The sequence below is a fragment of the Crocodylus porosus genome, unplaced genomic scaffold (assembly GCF_001723895.1).
Source record: "Crocodylus porosus isolate Cpor-Errol unplaced genomic scaffold, CroPor_comp1, whole genome shotgun sequence".
In the NCBI taxonomy this organism is placed as follows: Eukaryota; Metazoa; Chordata; order Crocodylia; family Crocodylidae; genus Crocodylus; species Crocodylus porosus.
This window is the reverse complement of record NW_017728943.1, coordinates 82,901,257-82,920,684: the sequence shown is the minus strand read 5'-3', so window position 1 is coordinate 82,920,684 and position 19,428 is coordinate 82,901,257. Positions and strand designations below refer to the sequence as shown.

The 19,428-nt window shown below is 40.3% G+C and overlaps 1 protein-coding gene across 6 annotated transcripts in view; it reads left to right on the top strand.

Annotated features, from left to right (window-relative positions):
* Window positions 1–19,428, top strand: part of LTBP1 (latent transforming growth factor beta binding protein 1) — a 333,716-nt gene that overhangs the window by 280,657 nt on the left and 33,631 nt on the right. For all 6 annotated transcript variants that reach the window (XM_019549709.1, XM_019549708.1, XM_019549707.1 and 3 more), the window contains 3 exons: window positions 526–651; window positions 7,301–7,444; window positions 17,971–18,153. In XM_019549709.1, coding sequence (XP_019405254.1) covers window positions 526–651; window positions 7,301–7,444; window positions 17,971–18,153 — 453 coding nt within the window. The remainder of the gene's footprint in view (window positions 1–525; window positions 652–7,300; window positions 7,445–17,970; window positions 18,154–19,428) is intronic.

The following is a 19,428-nucleotide window of genomic DNA, read 5'->3' as shown; positions in this document are numbered from 1 at the left end:
CCCCGAGCACTACCAGGAGTGACTAGAAATAACGGTCACAAGCTGGCAGAGGGTACATTCAGACTAGACATCAGGAGGCACTATGTCACTGTCAGGGCGGCTAGGAACTGGAACCAACTTCCAAGAGAAGTGGTGCTGGCTCCTACCCTGGGGGTGTTTAAGAGGAGGCTAGATGAACATCTTGCCGGGGTCATTTGACCCTAGTACTCTTTCCTGCCATGGCAGGGGGTCAGACTCAATGATCTGCTCAGGTTCCTTCCGACCCTACCAACTATGAAACTATAATCCATAAAATGTTCTTATAAATTTGCATAAATTCATTGTATGTAAAGATTTATCTAACATACAGTGTTTTTGTCTCCTGTCCTTTGTGTTGATTTCTTTAACGTGTTCAGATAACCCGGTTTATCTACTTGTACAGACATTGTCTATCTTTGTTCATATACATTGTATATTGCTGCCTGCCTTTGACTGTCAAGTTGCTTTGTAGTCTGTCTGTCTGATGTCAAAATGTCTTATTTTCAGATGTTGATGAATGTGTTAACAGCACTGTATGTGGCAATCATGGGTTCTGTGAAAATACAGATGGCTCCTACCGCTGCCTCTGTTACCAAGGGTATCAGGACCCCCAGGATGGGCAAGGGTGTGTCGGTGAGTGTTCAGATTTTTATAGTCTGTACCACAGCACTCCAGCGATATAGCACACATCTCCAAGGAAGATGTATTTTTTATAAGATAATTTTGTTTTCTATCATTTTGTTTTAAATTCATACTATTTTAGAGTAAAATAATATTCAGCTATGCTTTGCTCACTTAAACTTCATACCATGTGGAAACTTACCATGTAGCCATTTAATGAGAACCTGTTATTAGGGTTGAATGGAAACTAACAGCAAATAAGCTGAGCCACTCATTTTATCTCTTTGAAAAAACAAACCCCCTACTATTTCTGCAAATGTCAGGGCCATTCACAAATGTAAATCATAATGGACTGAATTTAATACTTTAGCTTATTTAAATGCAACATCTGTTTAGTCTCTTAGCTAAATAATTAGAACTCTGTACTACCTCCTACAGGAAATATAGTCTGGCGTGTGGTACAGCCAGTCTGAATTAGCGTAGCTTCTTAGGTACAGTGTTTGAACAAATTTGAACACTGGCTTCAGGCTCCTGGAAAGACACCTATGACCATGAAAAGATTTGAGATTTCCTTGAACGTGTGAAAGCTGCAGATTTCTCTAGTGAGAAATATGTTTCCAGATCTGTTGTTAATAGTGGTGGTTAGACTTCAGCATGAGATGAAGCAGCACAAATTTCTAATAAAAAATTAATACCAGATCAACAAAAGGTATGCATTAAGCAGTTTCCACAAACTGGGTTCACGATGAAACACTTCTACCCGTAACACTGAGCTGAGTAGAACAGAGAGGAGAGAAAAAGAATTGTTAAAAAATATTTTTTAATAATTCAATTAAAAAATGTTTAATTTAATTCGGGTTTGTTTTGGGGCTCAGTCTACAGCATGCTAACTTACTGGCTCCCATTTATAAATAAAAACAGAGTTTTTCACCTGAAATTAACTTTAATTCTAATATAGCATTCACTACTTTTTAATAACTCCTATACATACACAAATATAAAGGAAGCCACTATTGCTTTTGAAGTCCATTTAGTGTAATGGGTCAAATTTTCAGTGCTCCATTCACACATCTAGGCTTCACTAAGAAAGTTTTGAAGCGAAAATTGCCCATATCTGTATGGGGGCAAGGGAATTCCCAGAAGTCAAAGCAAAGATCCTGTGCCATCCAACCCCTGAGACCTTGTTATAGTGTGTGCGTAGAGATCCTGACCAAGATTCATGGGATTTAAGCTATCCTCACTAGCTAACTTCATACGTAAGACAGGTCTGGGACAGCAAGAGCACATCTACATGAGACACTGACTGCACTGTAGCTGAAAAATATAGTGTGTAGTAGTGTGTCACAGCACAGACAGTGCTAATATGCTTCTGTGCAGTAGCATCGTCTAAAAGGCATTTGCCAGCACTACTGCTCAGTAACTCCAGTTACTGCACATTTATTTAGTACTTGCTAATACAGTTACTAAATAAATGCATAGTAACTATTGCGCAGTAGCATCTTGTGTAGATGCACCTTGAGGGACATCAAACCAAGGATGTAGAACCAGGAATGTACTATCTACATAACGCTGAGTGGGTCTTGCCCATAGCGAGCAATCTGGCCCTCTGAATTATTTTTAATTAAAAGACTTAGGCCTTTGTATACATTTGATTTTTTACTCATTTAGAACTACAGTGTGACCTTTTAGTATATGGCTGTTACAGGTTCTGCTTCAACCAGTTAATTGGCCTTTTCCACATAGTTAATGCTTCAGTTCTCTAAGGGCTAGAATTTTTTTTTTAATTAATTGATTGCTGTTCCTCTGGTTTCAAACTGATTCATATGTGGATAAAGTTAAAATAAGGAAAGAATAAAGATAAAATGAGGAAGGAATTATGATTTCTAACTCTTTGCTGAGAAAAACCTGAGAGAGACTTTATACAGTACGTGGCCGGCTGCTCTTACTGCTCACATTGCTGGTAAAATTCCAATTGATGTCAGTGAGGGGCAGCGTTAGCTCATTACCACAAAAAAAATGTTTTTGAAAATAAATACCTCTGCATTTCTCAAATAGTTATTTCTTAACTTGTTATTATTGTTCCTATTTTTTAAAAACACCCATCAGATTTCCCTGAGTTGTTTGTGCTCTGGTTTAGTCTGGACTTTCTGACCTAAGAGAAACTCTAATTCCCCTGAAGTCAGGGAGATTGCTTAGGAGCTTCAAGTTAAGGAAATACACAAGCGTTTGAGAATTGCACTTGGAGCAGAGATAAAATTCCTGCTTTTAGTACACAAATGATGGAATTTAGTTTCCAAATTTTACACACTGAATCTTCCTAGGCCAACTAAGTTTTCTATAATGTTTCCTCTGCCAATGTTACTAAATCTTTTAGAAATAAATTCTTTAAAATACCTCTTTTTAGAAATGCGGTGGTGCTGACGGCCTTACCTTTTTTTAAATAGCTACAGAACCACAGTCCCTCCAGATCCAACCTAAACACTTGCACGCACATCCTGATAACATCTCTCCAAACCAGTTGGAAATGCCTGTACTAATATTTTAAAAGCTATTCCCCTTATTTGGCATATTCTCTTCTCATTATGCCAAAAGTAGCTAAGCTCTCTAAGTACATGAGTTACTTCTGTTTTTTGTTCCTCCCTGCCTCTTCCACAGCCATGTTCTGTGAGCCAGGAAGGAAGACTGGTGGACTTACACGCTAACTGCTTTTAAGATGGAGCTTGGTAGATAATTTTCAGTTGGCTTATATGACATGGCTACCTGCAGTAACACGGGATTGGGGTCAGTTGCCCAAGAGGTCTTTTCCTGTGTTGGATCCTATGGTTTTACAAGGCCTGAGGTATACGACAGCTGAGCAGTGCCAGAGGGTTGGCGGGGGAAGGAGGACCATTATATGCAGTTCCTTACCCTTGCATCTGATCATATAGCCTTAGCTGTGCCTCAGAAAGATTATTGTCTTATCAGTGAATAATTGTGTACTGCCAGACCATCGTGACCTTACATCTTACACCTTTTGTCTAAGGTCACAGTCTAGAGCAGCTGGTACACTGTCATAACTTGAAGCAATACACATCTAGCAAAAAACAGCTTTAAGAGCCTGGCCACACAGGACACTTACCACATGTTTTATTTTGCGGGGGATTCTGAGATTGGGGTTACCTTGCTCTATTAAGATTGGGGTTACCTTGCTCTATTGAAAGTTAGAACATGTTCTCAGCAGACTCGTAGTAATGCTTACTACAGACTCAGCCCACTCTGAACAGGACTGGAACTGGCTGTGCCCACCCCTCCCCTTGGACACTGACCCTGGCACTGGGCACTGTAGCTCGCACACCTTCCTGTTAAGACATTCAGCCCCCACACCCAGAGCCCATGCCTTCCCTGCCACATGCTCAGCACTGCTGAGCCGGGAAGCGCCTGCCTCTCGCATGCTAGAGCAAGCCTGGTTTCTGCCATGGCAGACTTCAACCAGCTCCCATGCACTGTTGGAGCAGGGACTGACAATCAGCTGGTTTTGGTTCCTGCTCCTGCACCACACTGAAGTAATGAACTGGCCCTGGATTAGTGCCAGTGGTCTCAGCCCCTATACTGCATCAGCATCTTGAACTGGATCCTGTGTGGTGCCAGGGCTGAGACCAACAATCAGCTGATTGTCAGTTCCAGCCCCATACTGCACCAGAGTCTTTTAATTCATGTTATCTCCATGGAACAGATACCTGAACAAGTGTTACTCAATATGATCTGGACATACTTCTCCTGCAAAAAAGTCGTAATTTTGCTATGATACGATTGTACTAAGTGTATGTATTAGTGCTTGAATGTGCAGGTGATTGCATTTTAAGTGCAGTTACCACCTCCAAAGTGTAATGTGTGACATGGTCCCAACTCTGTTTCATCCAGGGTTAAAGTTGACTGATTTAGCTCACTTGTATCACTACAGGTTCATGCACAGGTAGCATTAGTACATAGTAACTGCTGCATGCTCCTAAATGATAGCTCTCCCTCCCCTTTACAGACCACTGCAAGTGAGTGTTTCTCCATGCCCTTAGAGGAGCTTGCATGTGTTTGATATTATGATGTTTGGGTAGTAAAGCCTTTTAACTGAGGCTCCAATTCAAGGTAGCACAAGGTAGCACATAAACAAGCTCTTCAGTTTGGCCTTACTTTACTCTTCAATCCGGCCTTACCTTCCCTAACCAGCACTTAAACACATGATTATGTCACTAGGGATTTAAGCACTTCCTTAAATGCTATCCTAAGTCGGGATGCTTTCTTTAATTTGGCTTTTGTTTAGTGTGAATGCCATTGTTGCTCCAACTGATGAATTCCTTAATTTTTGGTGATTAGATTGAGAGGGGATATACTTCTACAGAACTAATTTTAAGGTGATGGGTTTTTAAGGGTCTGAAATATAAACAGAGACAAAGCTAATCCAAGTAATATAAATGGTTCCTCTATTTGTATATTTATACTTTTGTTTTGAATTTTGGAGCAATCAAATGTTTTGTGTGACATTTTGCATATGATAACTTTACAACAAATTCATTCAAATTAAAAAAAAGAAAAAAAAGAGAAAAAGTTGTAGGAAGTTACATTTGCTTTTCAGGTATTAGTGAAATGATTTGGCACTGTGGAATAATCTTAGAGTATTACTAAACTGGACACATGATAATAAGCTTACAGGAGATGCTAGACTAATGTTAATAGTTTACCAAAAACAATTTTATGGGAAAAAAACTTACCAGCCACATTTCCCAGAAAATATCCTGTCTTCTGGGTGTCGAGACAACAAAAAGAAAAAATGAAATAATTGAGAATATGTTGAGTCACCTGGTCAAGACAATATAAAGCCATGCAATATCCATTTTAAGTTATATAACTACATATTTGTCTTTGGATAAGAAAAAAGAAGCCAGTATACTTTATTTCAGATGCCATACTGTAGTCTTTCAATTAAATATACATACAAATATGTATATTTGTATATTATAATAAATAATTTAATATGTTTACAATTATGAAGTTAGCAGATACATTGTAATGGTAACAATCAGATGTAAAACACATGTCACTTTTAAGTCAAAGCAGAATTAAACCGATACTGCACATTCCTTTCTATCCCATATTATTTAAACCAGAGGTTCTCAAACTGTGGTCCACAGACCACCACTGATCCACAGGCTCCATTCAGGTGGTCCACAGAAAGGTTGGGGAACAATTGAGAATATCTGTACTTGTAAAGTAAGGCTACTGATATTAAAATACAAGTTATGTGCTTTGATTTGTAGAACACAAAAAAGTTTATTAAGTGGTCCACCAAAACCCTCAGCAATTTTCAAGTGGTCTGTGAAAAAAGAGTTTGAAAACCACTGATTTAAACCATTGGAGGCTGACCTTCTTGGCAGGTTTACCACAAATTAGTTCATAGGCTCGTCTACAAAAGGTGTTTCGTAAGTTCCCTTTGAGCATTAGAACTGAGAGATCACAGAGAGAGTGATTGTCTTGTGAGAAGTGGGCACCCACAGATAATTGTATATTTTTGTCTTTGATGGATTTTTGGTGTGCGTTCATTCCGGTGCACAGTTGTTGTTTGGTTTCTCCTGCGTATTTTCCATCAAGGCATTTGGTGCCCTGGATGAGAGATATTACATTTCTGGAGGTGCAGGTGTAAAATACAGGAATAGTGATGGTTCTGTTGTGGGATGTAGTTATTGTGGGATTGGTGGAAATGAGTTTTTTGTAAAACCTGAGACATGCCAGCTTTACATGTCTTGTCCTGGCATGGTCAGGATCCATTTGGTGTGGTTTGAAGAAGGGCATTTGTGCCCAAAAGCTTGCAGGGAACATTTTTTTTCTGACTGTTTAGTTGATCTAATAAAAGATACCACATCTACTCAGAGAACCTTGTCTGCCTATGTCCTTAGACCAACACAGCTACAACAAACAACCCTGCATTTTCACTCATGGGTGTCAATGAGTTTTGAAACAGTAAAGGCAAAATGTTTTGCTACAGTATCTTTTAAATAACATGAACAAATGAATACTGAAGGCTTCTTGCTATCTGACATTAGTATAATAGGATCCAGTACCTTACACTGTAAGATATAAGGGTGGCAACTGATATGTTGGTGTGGGGAGAGGATAAATAAATAAATAAAGGACGGGTGCAGAGCTGTACTGTGAGGTTTTTGCTTTGTGTGAGATTTTAGAAGTCCACCACCACCAGCATGTGTGCATGCACACACCCACACATGTACACATCTCTCAGCAGAGCAGAATAACCTATTCACAGCAATACAATAAAATTGCTAAACTGCTTCCAGTGCCAGCCATACAATAATAGGCTGGCCAGTACCTCAGATTGCACCCCATACTAACCTTGCACTCTGCACAAATGCACCAGTCACACCACCCATGTTACAGCTGTGCTCTGGTCTACACTTAAATCAACACCAGCATTTTATTATTTTAGTATGACTTTTCAATTAACTTTAGCTTATAGGGGTTAATTAATTTCCTTAAGTAGTAGTCAGCTTTTAATCCTTCCTCAGGAATCATTTCTGTTTTCCTGCTGGCAACATCGGCACAGATTCAGTAGATTAAAAAAAAATCTGTCCTTGATGAAGAACATGTCTGAATCCACATGTGCTTTCTTTTCCAGACGTGAACGAATGTGAAATGCTGAGTGGCGTATGTGGTGAAGCCCTTTGTGACAATGTAGAAGGTTCCTTCTTGTGTTTGTGTTCTGATGACAACCAGGAGTATGACCCAATGACTGGACAGTGTCGCTTCCGTACCTCACCAGGTAACATACTAGTGGCTTTGTTTGAGATATTACAGGTTACATTAATTGTGCATGCTACTGGAAAGACCCTAATTAAATGATCTCTTACTGAAAGTTGCTGAGATATACAGCTCTAATTTGGAGAAAGAAACAAGACCAGGATACGGAATAGCAGAACACACAAGATGCTGGGATTTACATGAGCATTTTTTTCCTGTGTATGCAAATATTTGTTGTTTAATTTTGATTTTACATTGTAGGCTGAGCTGGCTTTAGAAGCTAGTATCCAGCCTCTGTGGCTTAGAAGCTTATGGATATTCTCTTCTACCCATTTCCCAAATAAAAATCCTTGCAACTCCAGTGGAACTAGGATTTGGCTCACTGAACATAGCCTGTATTGGCTTACTGAATGGAATGCAGAGTGGCACACAACTGCTGTCAATGAAACATCAGTGACACGCTTCACAAAACTAAACAAGTCTGTGAATCAAGTAGTAAAGGATTAGATGGAAAGGATCTCACTTTATCAAGTAATTAAAAGAATGAAAAGCTGAAGAACTGCTAAAGCTAGTCTGAAGAAGAAGAATGCATAACAGTAGAAGACTAATGTGTAACAGTATTGCCATCTACTCCTACTTGTAGAAAACTACAAACTATTTTCATCATACAAGGGCCTAATCTCAATATATTAATAATGATAATAATGATAACTAAAATGACAATCAGTGATAATAACATCAGGGATAAAGCATAAAGAAAGCACTAGGAGTGACATCTCCTTCTAGCAATGCTACAAATGAATGATACTTGGTAAATCCAGCTACTTTTTTTCTGGTCACAAAAGACAAACTGGAGGAGCAAAGCCATGTATCTGATCCCAGCTGAAGGAACCAAACAGATTTTCTGGATCAGGGTAAGAAAAGCCCAGAGAGTCTAGACAGCATGCACAATCATAGTCTATGTATCTGCATAATCTACTGGGAATCTGCCTTTATTTGACATGTTGAGTAGCAAGGCTTTATCTGTGGTCAGTTTGAAAGAGAACTGTTTTCCCCCATGTGGGTCTATTCTTTTTCCCAAAATGAAATGCATTCTTAAGTATCTGCTAAGAATCGTCATGGAGGAAGATCTCATATAGGAAATCAGAAGACATGCAAATCAGGACTAAGTGGGAGATCAGGGAATTAGAATTATAGGGGTAGAAGGAACCTTAGTCAAGAGGTCATCTTGTCCAGCCCCCTTCCTGAGGCAGGATCATCCCTGTTTATACCATTCCAGTCTAGTGTTTGTCTAGCCCCCAAAAATGGTTCTACAGCCTCAATAGGTAATCTGTTCCAGTGCTTAAACACCATCATAGTTAGAAAGTTCTTCCTACTATCCAACCTACATTTCCCTTGCTGCAATTGAGGCTGTTACTTCTCTTCCTGTTCCCTGTAGCCACAGAGAACAGCCTATCATCATCCTATCTATAACCTTCTCTCCCCCTTTCTGGTATTTGAAGACTGCTATCAATTTCTCCTTCCATCTTTTCTTCTCCAGACTAAGTAATCTCAGTTCTTCCCACTTTCCCGGTAGGTTGTTTTCCAGGCAGGAGTCAACACATGGTCCAGCAGCCAAGGCAATTGGCAGCGACAGCTGACTCGCAAGCAGCAGCCTTTGGCGAAACTGCATTAATGCAGGCTACCATTTGTAGCAGGTTGCTGACTTCTCTTCTAGACCTCTAAGAATTTTTGTTGTTCTCTGCTGGACTCTTGAATTTTTTCATTTCTTTCTTAAAATGTGGCACCCAGAACCAGACACAGGGCTCCAGGGCTAAGTACAGATGTTCAAAAATATGAAGGCAGAAGTGATCTAAAGGTGCCTGTAGACATGTTAGGAGCTGTGAGATGCTGTTTCACAGGAAGGGCAGCTGGCTGGAGACCACAGCAGCAGCATGCAGATTCCTCATCCCCTACCCTCCTTCTGAAAGGATGTTCGCCAGAGCTGCAAGGGGCCCGATTCTTCTTTCTGCAGAGCAGTCCCTCCCTGAACCCCTACCCCTCACTTAGAGGCACTGCATAAAGATAGAAAAATACTGAGCTACAGACTCTCCTTCCCACCCCCACCCCCGACAGGGTTGCCTCAGCTCTGTGATAGCTTGGAAGTAAGTAAGCAGCTGAACATGAGTCAAGTTTCAGCACACCTCCCTATAACGGAGGCTTAGCAAGTGGGGAGGAGCTGCAAAGCAGCCTGGGATGCTGACAGGCTGCAAACTAATTTGAGTTTGTAGAGGATATGGCATAGAATTTGATAGACCGGTCTAACCTAAATCGCTTAAGTCTGATACCACATTGATCCATGTCTATCTTAGACTGGGTTCTGCTATTTTTAAATTAGTCTATGTGTACTTAATTTCTGTTTGGTTATGGGTGGGTGAGGTCTCACCTGTGCTGAAGAGAGAAGAAATAATGTCCTGTGACTTACAAGTGATGCTCCTGTTAATACAAATGTTGCTTTTTTACAGCAAGAGCACACTGTTGACTTACAGTGAACTGTTAGCTGAATATCACCCTCAAGTCCTTTTCTGCAGTAAAGCACCCTAGCCAGTCATTCCCTAGTCTGTGTTTGTGCATGTGATTGTTCCATTCTAAAATGCCTTGCACTTCTCTCTATTAAATTTTATTTGGTTAACTTCAGCGTATGTTTCCAGTTTACCAACATCATTCTGAATCCTAATCCTATCCTCCAAAGTGTCTATAGCTCTACCCAGCTTGTTGTCATCTTCAAATTTGCCAACTGTGCACAGTCCCATCCTCCAAATCATTAATGAAGCTGTTAGGCAGCTGGGACCCAGGACTGACAGATGAAGAACTTCACTTGATATCTCCTCCCAGTTGGACATTGAACCATTTATGACTACTCTTTGAGCATAGTGATCCAATCAGTTATGTATCCGCCTTACAATTCTTTTGTCTAGACTCCATTTCCATTGCTTACTAATGACAATGTAGTAGGACACAAATTGAAAACTTTGTTAAAGTCAGTATATATCATATTCACAGTTCTCCCTCATTTACAAAGCCAATCATCTTTTTTTAAAAGGAAGTCAGGTTGGTCAAGCATGACCTGTTCTTGGTGAATCCACACTGTTTGTCCCTGATCACCTTGCTTTCCTCTAGATGCTTAGGAATAGATTCCTTGACGTCATGCTCCATAGTCTTTCCAAGTATCTATATCAGACGGACTGGTCTGTAATTTCCAGGATCATGTTTTTTCATTTTCTTGAAGATGGGTACTACTTTTACCCTTTTCCTGTTGTCCTGGACCTCAGCTAAACTCCATACCTTCTCAAGAGAATAGTCAGTAGCTCTGCAAATACCTCCACCAATTCCTTGAGTATTCTAGGTTGCATCTCATCTGGCGCTGCTGACTTGAAAATGTCCAGCTTCTTTAAGTAATTTCTGATCTGTTCTCCTACTCCAGGCTGATTATCTCCTTCCCTGTCTGTACTGGCAGCTGCACTCATCATCTGATAACTGACCTTATTCATGAAGAATGAAATAAAAAGTGGCATTCAATACTCCAGCCTTCTCTGCATCAGCTGTTACTAGATTGTCTTCCCCATTCACTAAGGTAGGGGTTCTCAACCTTTTTCTTCATGAGGACCAGCCTAGCTCCACAGCTCTGCCCACACGGCCCTGGGTTCAGCAAGCAAGACTTAGCAGTGGGGAGCCCCAGGGCCCAACTCACCTGAGCAGCAGCAGTGTGGAGCCTTGCCCACTCACCCATAGTGCTGCCCACAAAAAGGAGGCTGTAGCGCCAGGCAGGTCTGGACTCACCTCAATCCTGGGGGGCCAATACAGCTCCTCCCCACACTGGGCTGGGCCAGGCCAGGTGGACCCCCTGAAACCTGCTTGCAGGCCCCCAGTTAAGAACCACTGCACTAAGGGGCCTACACTTTTCTGTTCTTTCTTTTACTTCTGAAAAAATCTTTTTTATTGCCTTTTACATCCATTGCTAGTTACATCTCAAATAGTGCCTTGTTCTTCCTGATTTTCAACCTACATGCCCATGTGATACTCTTATAGCAATCCCTAGTAGGATAGCCAAGTTTCCACTTTTTGTATGATTTTTTCAGCTCACTGAAGTTTGCTCTTTAGCCAGGCTTTAAACATATGCAGTGTTATTTGACAAATGGAATACAGGAACATATCTGTTACTGGGCAGCACTAGAAACAGATCTGCATAAGTTGCTTGTGAAGGACATAAAATCTTGCCAAACCTTGCCATTCTTTAATCTCTACTTTCGTGCACAGCCAAGGGAAGAAAGCTCTTTCCATAGCCAATTCCTCTTTAAACAGGATATTCTTTTGTGTGCTGAATGAAAGACGTAGCATATTCTTTTCCTGGATTTCTTGGTGGCTAACCATTGCCTTGCTCCAGTGAGATTCTGCATCAGAATATGAAGATCTTGGGAACTGAACACTCAAACTGTGAAGTGGTAATATTCCCTATCACATATGTGAGTTTTGGAAGACTGCTTGTAGAGTAGCCAAAGTGTACTTTTTTTTAACCTACATTTTTTACTTGCACCTTTTGTTCTCTTTTCATGCCAGAACTAGTGTCTGAAACTTGCATATTTTCCCTTTGACTTGCGCAGAAATTGGATATGATCTGATCATTGGCTGGTAAGACATCTGCAAGGTTAACAGCAGCAGCAAGGTTACACTGCCTATAAGAGACAAAAAGGTGCAGGACCACTACTCCAGCTCTCCATCTAGCACCACCCACAAGGGAGGGAGGCACTGAGTTCATGGTCTGCCCTTGTAAAAGCTGATGCAATGCCCATGTTTCTTGCAGTTTTGGCAGGTCAGGGTGCTGCCTGGAGTCTTTGTTCAGACCACAGGTCTCACTCCCAAAATTAGCTTGTGCCTCATCTGACCTACACTGAAAAGAAAAATATCTTATCCGTACTACATTTCTGCATTACGAACACACAAGCATCATAGATGTATTTAGCATTCATCCATTTTTAATGTTAATATTCTTATGCTATTTTGTGTACAAAGAATGTCTTCCTGCTTCCTCTGCTAAACAGAAGTGGGATGCCATTCCTAAGGTAGGACAGTTCAAGCATAAGTTTAATTCAGGGATGTTTTACATGTGGTTAAAGGCTGCTGCCTCTGTGGAACACTGTATGTTCACACTTCCTTTTACTCACCACTGGGGATCTGGAACTTCCTTTTATTTAGGTTTTCCTTGGCAGAAATTCACCTGTTATTTGCTGTGAAATGATCCTATTAGTGTATGAAAATTCAGTTCCTCAGTTTCAGGCCATCCTATCATGTTCCAGTATTCATTTCAACTTAGTTGTAAAAAAAAATAAAAAACCACAAAAAAGGAAAACATCAGTTAAACATGCATATTTCAAGTATCTTTTTTTGCTTTTCTTCCTTTTGTTCCGTATATAAAAATTGATTGAAAAAATTACAGAAACTTTATTTTAGATTAATATTGGGTGGATATTTGTATCATCTTCTCCTGGGGAAAATCTGGCTGAATATTTTTTATTATTAACTTACTTGTGTATCCTTTTACAAGTTATATACAGGTTCCTATGTATACCTGTATTCCATATTCAGCATTTTGTTTGTACAATTAATATCCATCAACTTGTTATAATTACTGATGGTCAGAAAAGAAAATGTATTCTCCTGTGAACCTAAAGTCCCAATATGTACACCTATTGGTACAGATTCCAAAGACAGTAATATATAATATTATATTTTTAAAGTCTGTTTTTATATAGCATTTTACATAAACTAAATTATTTTTTTCCTTGGGTAAAAAATAAGAATTCCAGTTTTGACATCTGGAGTAAGTAATTGGATCAGTCCAATATCAGTCCAACTTTGCCAAAGAAGAAATGATAAATGCATGATCCAAAACCTTGTGAATTTTCAAGGCTAGAAAATATATATTGCTAACAATGTTGGAAAGCTAGACTTCTTAAGAGAGGCAAGAAAAGATTTCTGGGGTGTATGCTATTAGTTTCTGGGCACTAGAATGAATTTGCATCCAAAACCAAATTTTAAATTTTATATTTTTTATAGAATACCTTAAATATTGTAATGACTACCAGATATTTTTGAGAAAATGTATGTTCTTACCCAGACATTTCTATTTTGTTTATGCATTTGTAGACACACATGCGCAAATTCTTGATTTGCACACAAATTCTACATGTGCGTAAGAGAGAGGCACCATTACCTTGCCAAGCGTGCATCAGATAAGGAGATTTTCAAAAGCATATTGGGTATCTGATTTCCTACATCTGGCATTTGGCAAGCATTGTATAGCACAGCAATTCTGTAACAGTATTGTACCAAACACATTAGCAATTAGATCAATTGCCATGTTATCCTAAAAGTCCTTAGTAGACCTAAGTATTTAATTTAGTAACAATGAAACAGAGGAGACCAACATCATGAAAAAAATAAATAACTAATTAGTAACATTTCTCCCAAGGAAAAGTTACAGCAAAATATTACAAAATATAATCTGTTTACTAAAGGTTAATAATATGAAAGAGGAGTTACAAACTTGTAGACACAGACTGGTCTTTGTAAATTTCTTTTTTAAGGATTTGTGTCTCATTCGCTTTCCAAACATTCATGACGCCTGTTTGACTATCCCTCAGTCACAGCTGTGTAAACAACAGACTTTAAACTGCTGGACAGATAATGGGAGGAGAAACCAACACATCAAATATAAAATAGGAATAAATAATTGCACAATGAGGTTGTTTCTGCTTCCCCCTGGGGCAGCCTCTGGTGCTCCTTCCTTGGAAAATGGTGTGAAAATTACCATGGTTTTTCTGCTATTTAAGCCTTTGGCTTTGAATCAGCTAGACACGTGGCAAATGTCCAAAGAAAATGTATAATTTGGTGGCTAAAGTACTGCTCTCTCACCTTGAAATAGCAGATTTAGTTCAACTGAGTTTCTATGACACATGATAGTCTTAATTTGGTTCTTATTGGACAGCAGTTAATACCACAAAACCACCATACTTTATGACATTCAGCATATTATGGAAAATTGTAATTATCTGATGAGGGGAGACCACAGACTAAACTAACAAAGATGAAATAGCACTCATCTGGGTGTTTCCCTTAATGTACCCTTACTTATATTGGCAAAACAGCAAAGGAGAATTTACATGGTAGGTGGTAACATTGAACTAAGTATGAACGGAGGTGTCTGCTGGCTCCTTGAATTCCACAAACAGAAGTATTTTCTTTTCTGAGGAAGTTTAGAAACAAATGCAATTGCTTATTTGGAACTCAAGCCAGAATGGGCTGTTTCATTCCTATGAATTAAAACAATAATAGGCAGCACAAATGAAATTGCTCATGTATGCTAAATTAAAAGGAATTTAAAAGGAATTTATTTAATAAAACTGTCAAATGTTTTAGAATTTTGACATCACATTTGACAAAGAAGTTATTATGCCCTTTACCTTTTCATCTGATGCATTTTGTCATCTCATAATTTGTATCGAAGAAATAAAGTAGTGGTTCTCAATGGGGCTGTACAAAGCTTCGGTCCCTGATTCGATTCAGCCGAGATTTGGCCCAAGTCGGTGGCTGAATCTCCAAATCCAAATCGAATCAGGAGACCATTTAATCTCTCCGAATTAAATTGGAACCCTCTGAATTGATTCGGAGAGATTTGGAAGAATTCAACAATTTGGACGTAGACATAGCTTTAAATGTTTTTTCTACATACCTCAAGGTACCAGGCGGCTTGTGAATGCTGAGATGCTGGGGCACATGGAGTGTCCCACAGGAGTACAGGGGGCTCCCCAGCACACTTGGCAGCAGACCTGGAAGTGGACCAGAAGCACTTCCAGTCCAGTTCTGGGTCTGCCAGGGAGTGCACTGGGGGGCTCCCCACCCTTCCCCCCAGCCCAGCAACTGGTGCTTCTTGGGTCTGGGAGGGCACCCAGGGTCCCCCCATGGAAGATCACTGAGTCAAAGGGGCATGTGGGGTAGGGCCCAGTGCACTCTGTGGTAACCACACGGGGAGCCCCCCACACTCCTGTGGGATATTCCATCTGCCCCAGCATCACAGCTTTCATGAGCTGCACCTGGTACCTCCAAGTATGTAGAAAAAATCATTTTAAGATGTGTCTATGACCAAATCGCTGATTCTCCAGATCTTCGGATTCGGCCAAATCGAATTGGGGACAGTGATCTGAATCAACAAATTGAATCACTGTCCCCGATTCAGGGCAAATCCAAATCGAATGAGGCCCACTTCGCATACCCCTAGTTCTCAGCTGTTTTAGACTCCAGGCGCTCCTCATTAGACATAAGGTACCTCTAAGAAACTGCTAGCTCTTAGCTTCCACTCATTTTCAGACTATGGAAAAATAACAGAGAAATTATTCTGTTGCAAAGAACTTAGACCACAACAGGTCAGAAATATTTTTGACATTATGGATTCCTATTTGAAATCTCAGGATTTATCTTGTGAATCAGGTGTAGGTGTTTGCATACCTAACAGTGCTAATATTGTGTGGCTTCTGGTGGCAACATTAACACAATCTCACAGCACCCTCTTTGAGAATCACTGCTATAGAAGAAACAAGAAAGTAAGGGCTGGAGATGCACTTTGCTTCCTTAGGCCCTGTTTTACACTTACCACCTTTGAAATCCTATATTGCAGCCACTATCCTGAAGGGCAGAGAGGACTAGATAGAATTGGGGATATCTCATGCCATTGTTGGCATGAAGAGGGTGCTTTTCAGCTCCTTGGGGGCCAGAGTACAAGACTTATACCAGGTCAGTGAAGTGAACCTGGGTCTCCCCAGAAACAGTACAAAGAACTACTGTTAAGCCATCCCAAAGCCTTTTCTTTCCAGCCAAATTCAAAAGAGCCAAAAGGCAAACAAGACTTAAGTAAATGCTATAACAGCTTTGATCTGAATCCTCATATCACATAACAATTTGAAATGCATTATAACTCAAACATAAAATGTGGATTTCATGTCATCCTGGAAACTTGTGACACTTTAAAAAATGCCTTAGACTAGGAACGTTACATTATAATCTGAATTGCAAAGTACCTGTAAATCTGCCAACAAGAAGTAATTTTGAGTAATTCCTTTTTACATTATTTTAGATCATTGTAGTCATATTGTAAGTACTGAGTATAAAGAATTTTCCACTGTATAGGAAAGTATGTAGAATAGGAAAAAATGTATTTGTTACCTTAAAAGTTTGCATTCTTATATCCCTAGTAGGACACTTACTTTTAACCAACAAATTTGAGCATCTATGATGTTTTTAACATCAATGTCATGGGGAGTGCATATGCAAAATGTAGAGGGTATGATCAAGTACCCTATTTGCTAAAATACTGCAAAACATACACCCTTTCCCCAAAAATCAACCCTCCAAAATTGGAGTGCACATCTTAAACAGGGAAACTGATTTTCTTCCCTGGAATAGACGCATGAAGATGATGTGCTGCAAAGGGGTAACCAGTTTCTTTCAGCCAGCAGGCCGGAGGAATGGAGTCCAGTATTCACTTTTTCACAGCTGCTCTCAGCTTGCTGACTAAAAGAAGCTGGCAACCATTTTACAACAGAACCTCTCCACAAAAAAAGCCAGCTCTAGGCCAGGACTCTGAAAAATCTTTTTTTCTATGTCCTGCTTTCCAGAAAGGACATACGCATCTTATTCAGGGGCATGTGGCATGTGAGAAAATACAGTATTATTAAATCATTACAAAATCCACTTGAAGTTGCTCAAAGCCCAATCAAATAGGAGGAGAATATTTTGTGAAAACTTGCTGTTAGGTGGGCAGCGTTTTGGAGATAGGTAGGCTTCAACAGCATATTTCTTTTACATTCATGGCTGGTCAGATTTCTAGACTGACTTGTTCTAGGACCTCTGAGGATATTGGGGTTTTTTTCCTCCAGCAAGAATGAGTGCCTTTTAACTGTGGCTTGGTAAATTTTCATAGAATCATAGAAGTAGGGTCGGAAGGGACCTTGTAGATCTTCAAGTCCGACCCCCCGCCTGGAAAAAAAAAATTTTGCATTTTATTCTTGAGTTAATAACAGTGTTTTGTTGAGTTATTCCCTATCGTATTCTGGGAGCTCTGTAAAATCGGTATAATAATATTTCCTTACCTTTCTGGAGCACTTTGAGAGCTACACCTGAAAAGTCCTATGTCAGTTTTCGGTGTTATTAATAAAAAAATTGGGGCACGTGCATGGCTTAAACAAGGCAGTTGTTTATCTGTAGAAAATCTTAGTCCAGCCAGATCTGAAAATGGAAACTTCTTAAAAAAAAAAATCCAGAGAAAGATTTTGAGAATTTCTGCTGCTTTTTCTGAGAATAAAAAAAAAACTGTTTTACATATTTTTTTCTTTAAGGACTCTAGCCCTCAAGATGGAAAATGGCGCCATGACACCAGCATGCCATTGCTTTTCTCCTGCATCTGTTATAAAACTGATTGATCTGACACATATTTTTATGAATTATTTTCATCTTTAGAATTACCGGTAGATGCTGACAAATCTGAAAATGAAAAGAAGGAGTGCTACTACAATCTAAACGATGCTAATTTCTGCGATAATGTGCTGACAGCTAACGTTACCAAACAAGAATGCTGCTGTACTTTGGGTGCTGGTTGGGGTGATAACTGTGAAATCTTCCCCTGCCCTGTCTTTGGAACTGGTAAGCAAAGATTTTTCTATCTATTTGTGACTTTTGAAGCATCCATGCTTAATGATAGGTAAAGCCTGGTTTAAATTGTGGATTCAGCTTGGTAATATTGTGGCCCAGTTGTGGCAGGGGCCACCATTTTCACACCCAAATCATGCTGCTCCCCACCTACCACACCCTGCAACTGACTGAGAGCCTCTTTCTCCCCCCCGCCAGCTGCATCCTGGTTCAGCAGCACAAAGCTGCTCAGGGCAGGGGCTGAGGGGTGGGAGGGAGGGATCCTCCTCCATGTCCTGCAGCAGGAGCTGCCCCCTTATCTCCACACCCAGTGTGTGGCATAGAGGGCGCGGAGCCCCTCCTCCCCCCCGGCTGTCCCCTGGGGGAAGGGGGCAGACTGAGTAAACAGCGAGCTGACCCCTTCCTGCTGGCCACATCCTCGAGCTGCCACCACCAGCCTCCTTGTGCCACCCTTCATCTGCGGGGCATGGAGAGGCCAGCCGGGCAGTGGCTCCCTGCCACCACCAACCAAGGCATGGGGCCAGGCAGGGCAGGGCAAAGATGGCACTGGGGAGGCAGCTGTCATCATCCCTACCTCATGGGAAGGCTAGTGGGGCTTTGGGGGACCCTGGCAGTGGAGGGAAGGTGAGGGCTATTCTTCTCCGCTCTGCCACTACTGCCACAGCTGTTTCCCCTACCAGCTGGCTGCGCTGCTTCTGTGTTTATAAGTCACCCCTCACCACTCCTTCCATGGCATTTAATGGTCCTTCTTGTTGCCATGAAATGCCACAATATGGCCACTTGCAGCATATCGTGTCATTTTGTTGCAAATTACATTTTTTTTGTGAAAATCCCTTAATTTCTTGCTTTTCACAAAAAACGTGGCATCGTGATTTAGACCAAGCCCTAACAATAGATATGGGTGCCCTTAGGTTACATGAGTTTACTACTAAAAGACCATATTCTGCAGTGCTTGCTAATTTGTTATACAGAACTTTCACTGCTGCCAAGTCAATGTGAAAAACCAATCTCTGGTGTAACTTCATTAGCTTTATTGACGTTACACCCATGACAATTATTATCTCCAAATGATTTTAAATAATCAGGATTTTCTAGCCCAGCTTTTGTCAAAGGCTGTTGTAATGTTACAGCTATATTTTTCCCACAAAGTAACAAATGAAGGTGAGGCTACTTCTGTCATCATTCATATAGTAGCTTAGTTTATACAGCAATGTGAAACATTAGTCTTGATATATAACATGACATTGTGCTATATGCTACATAATGCAG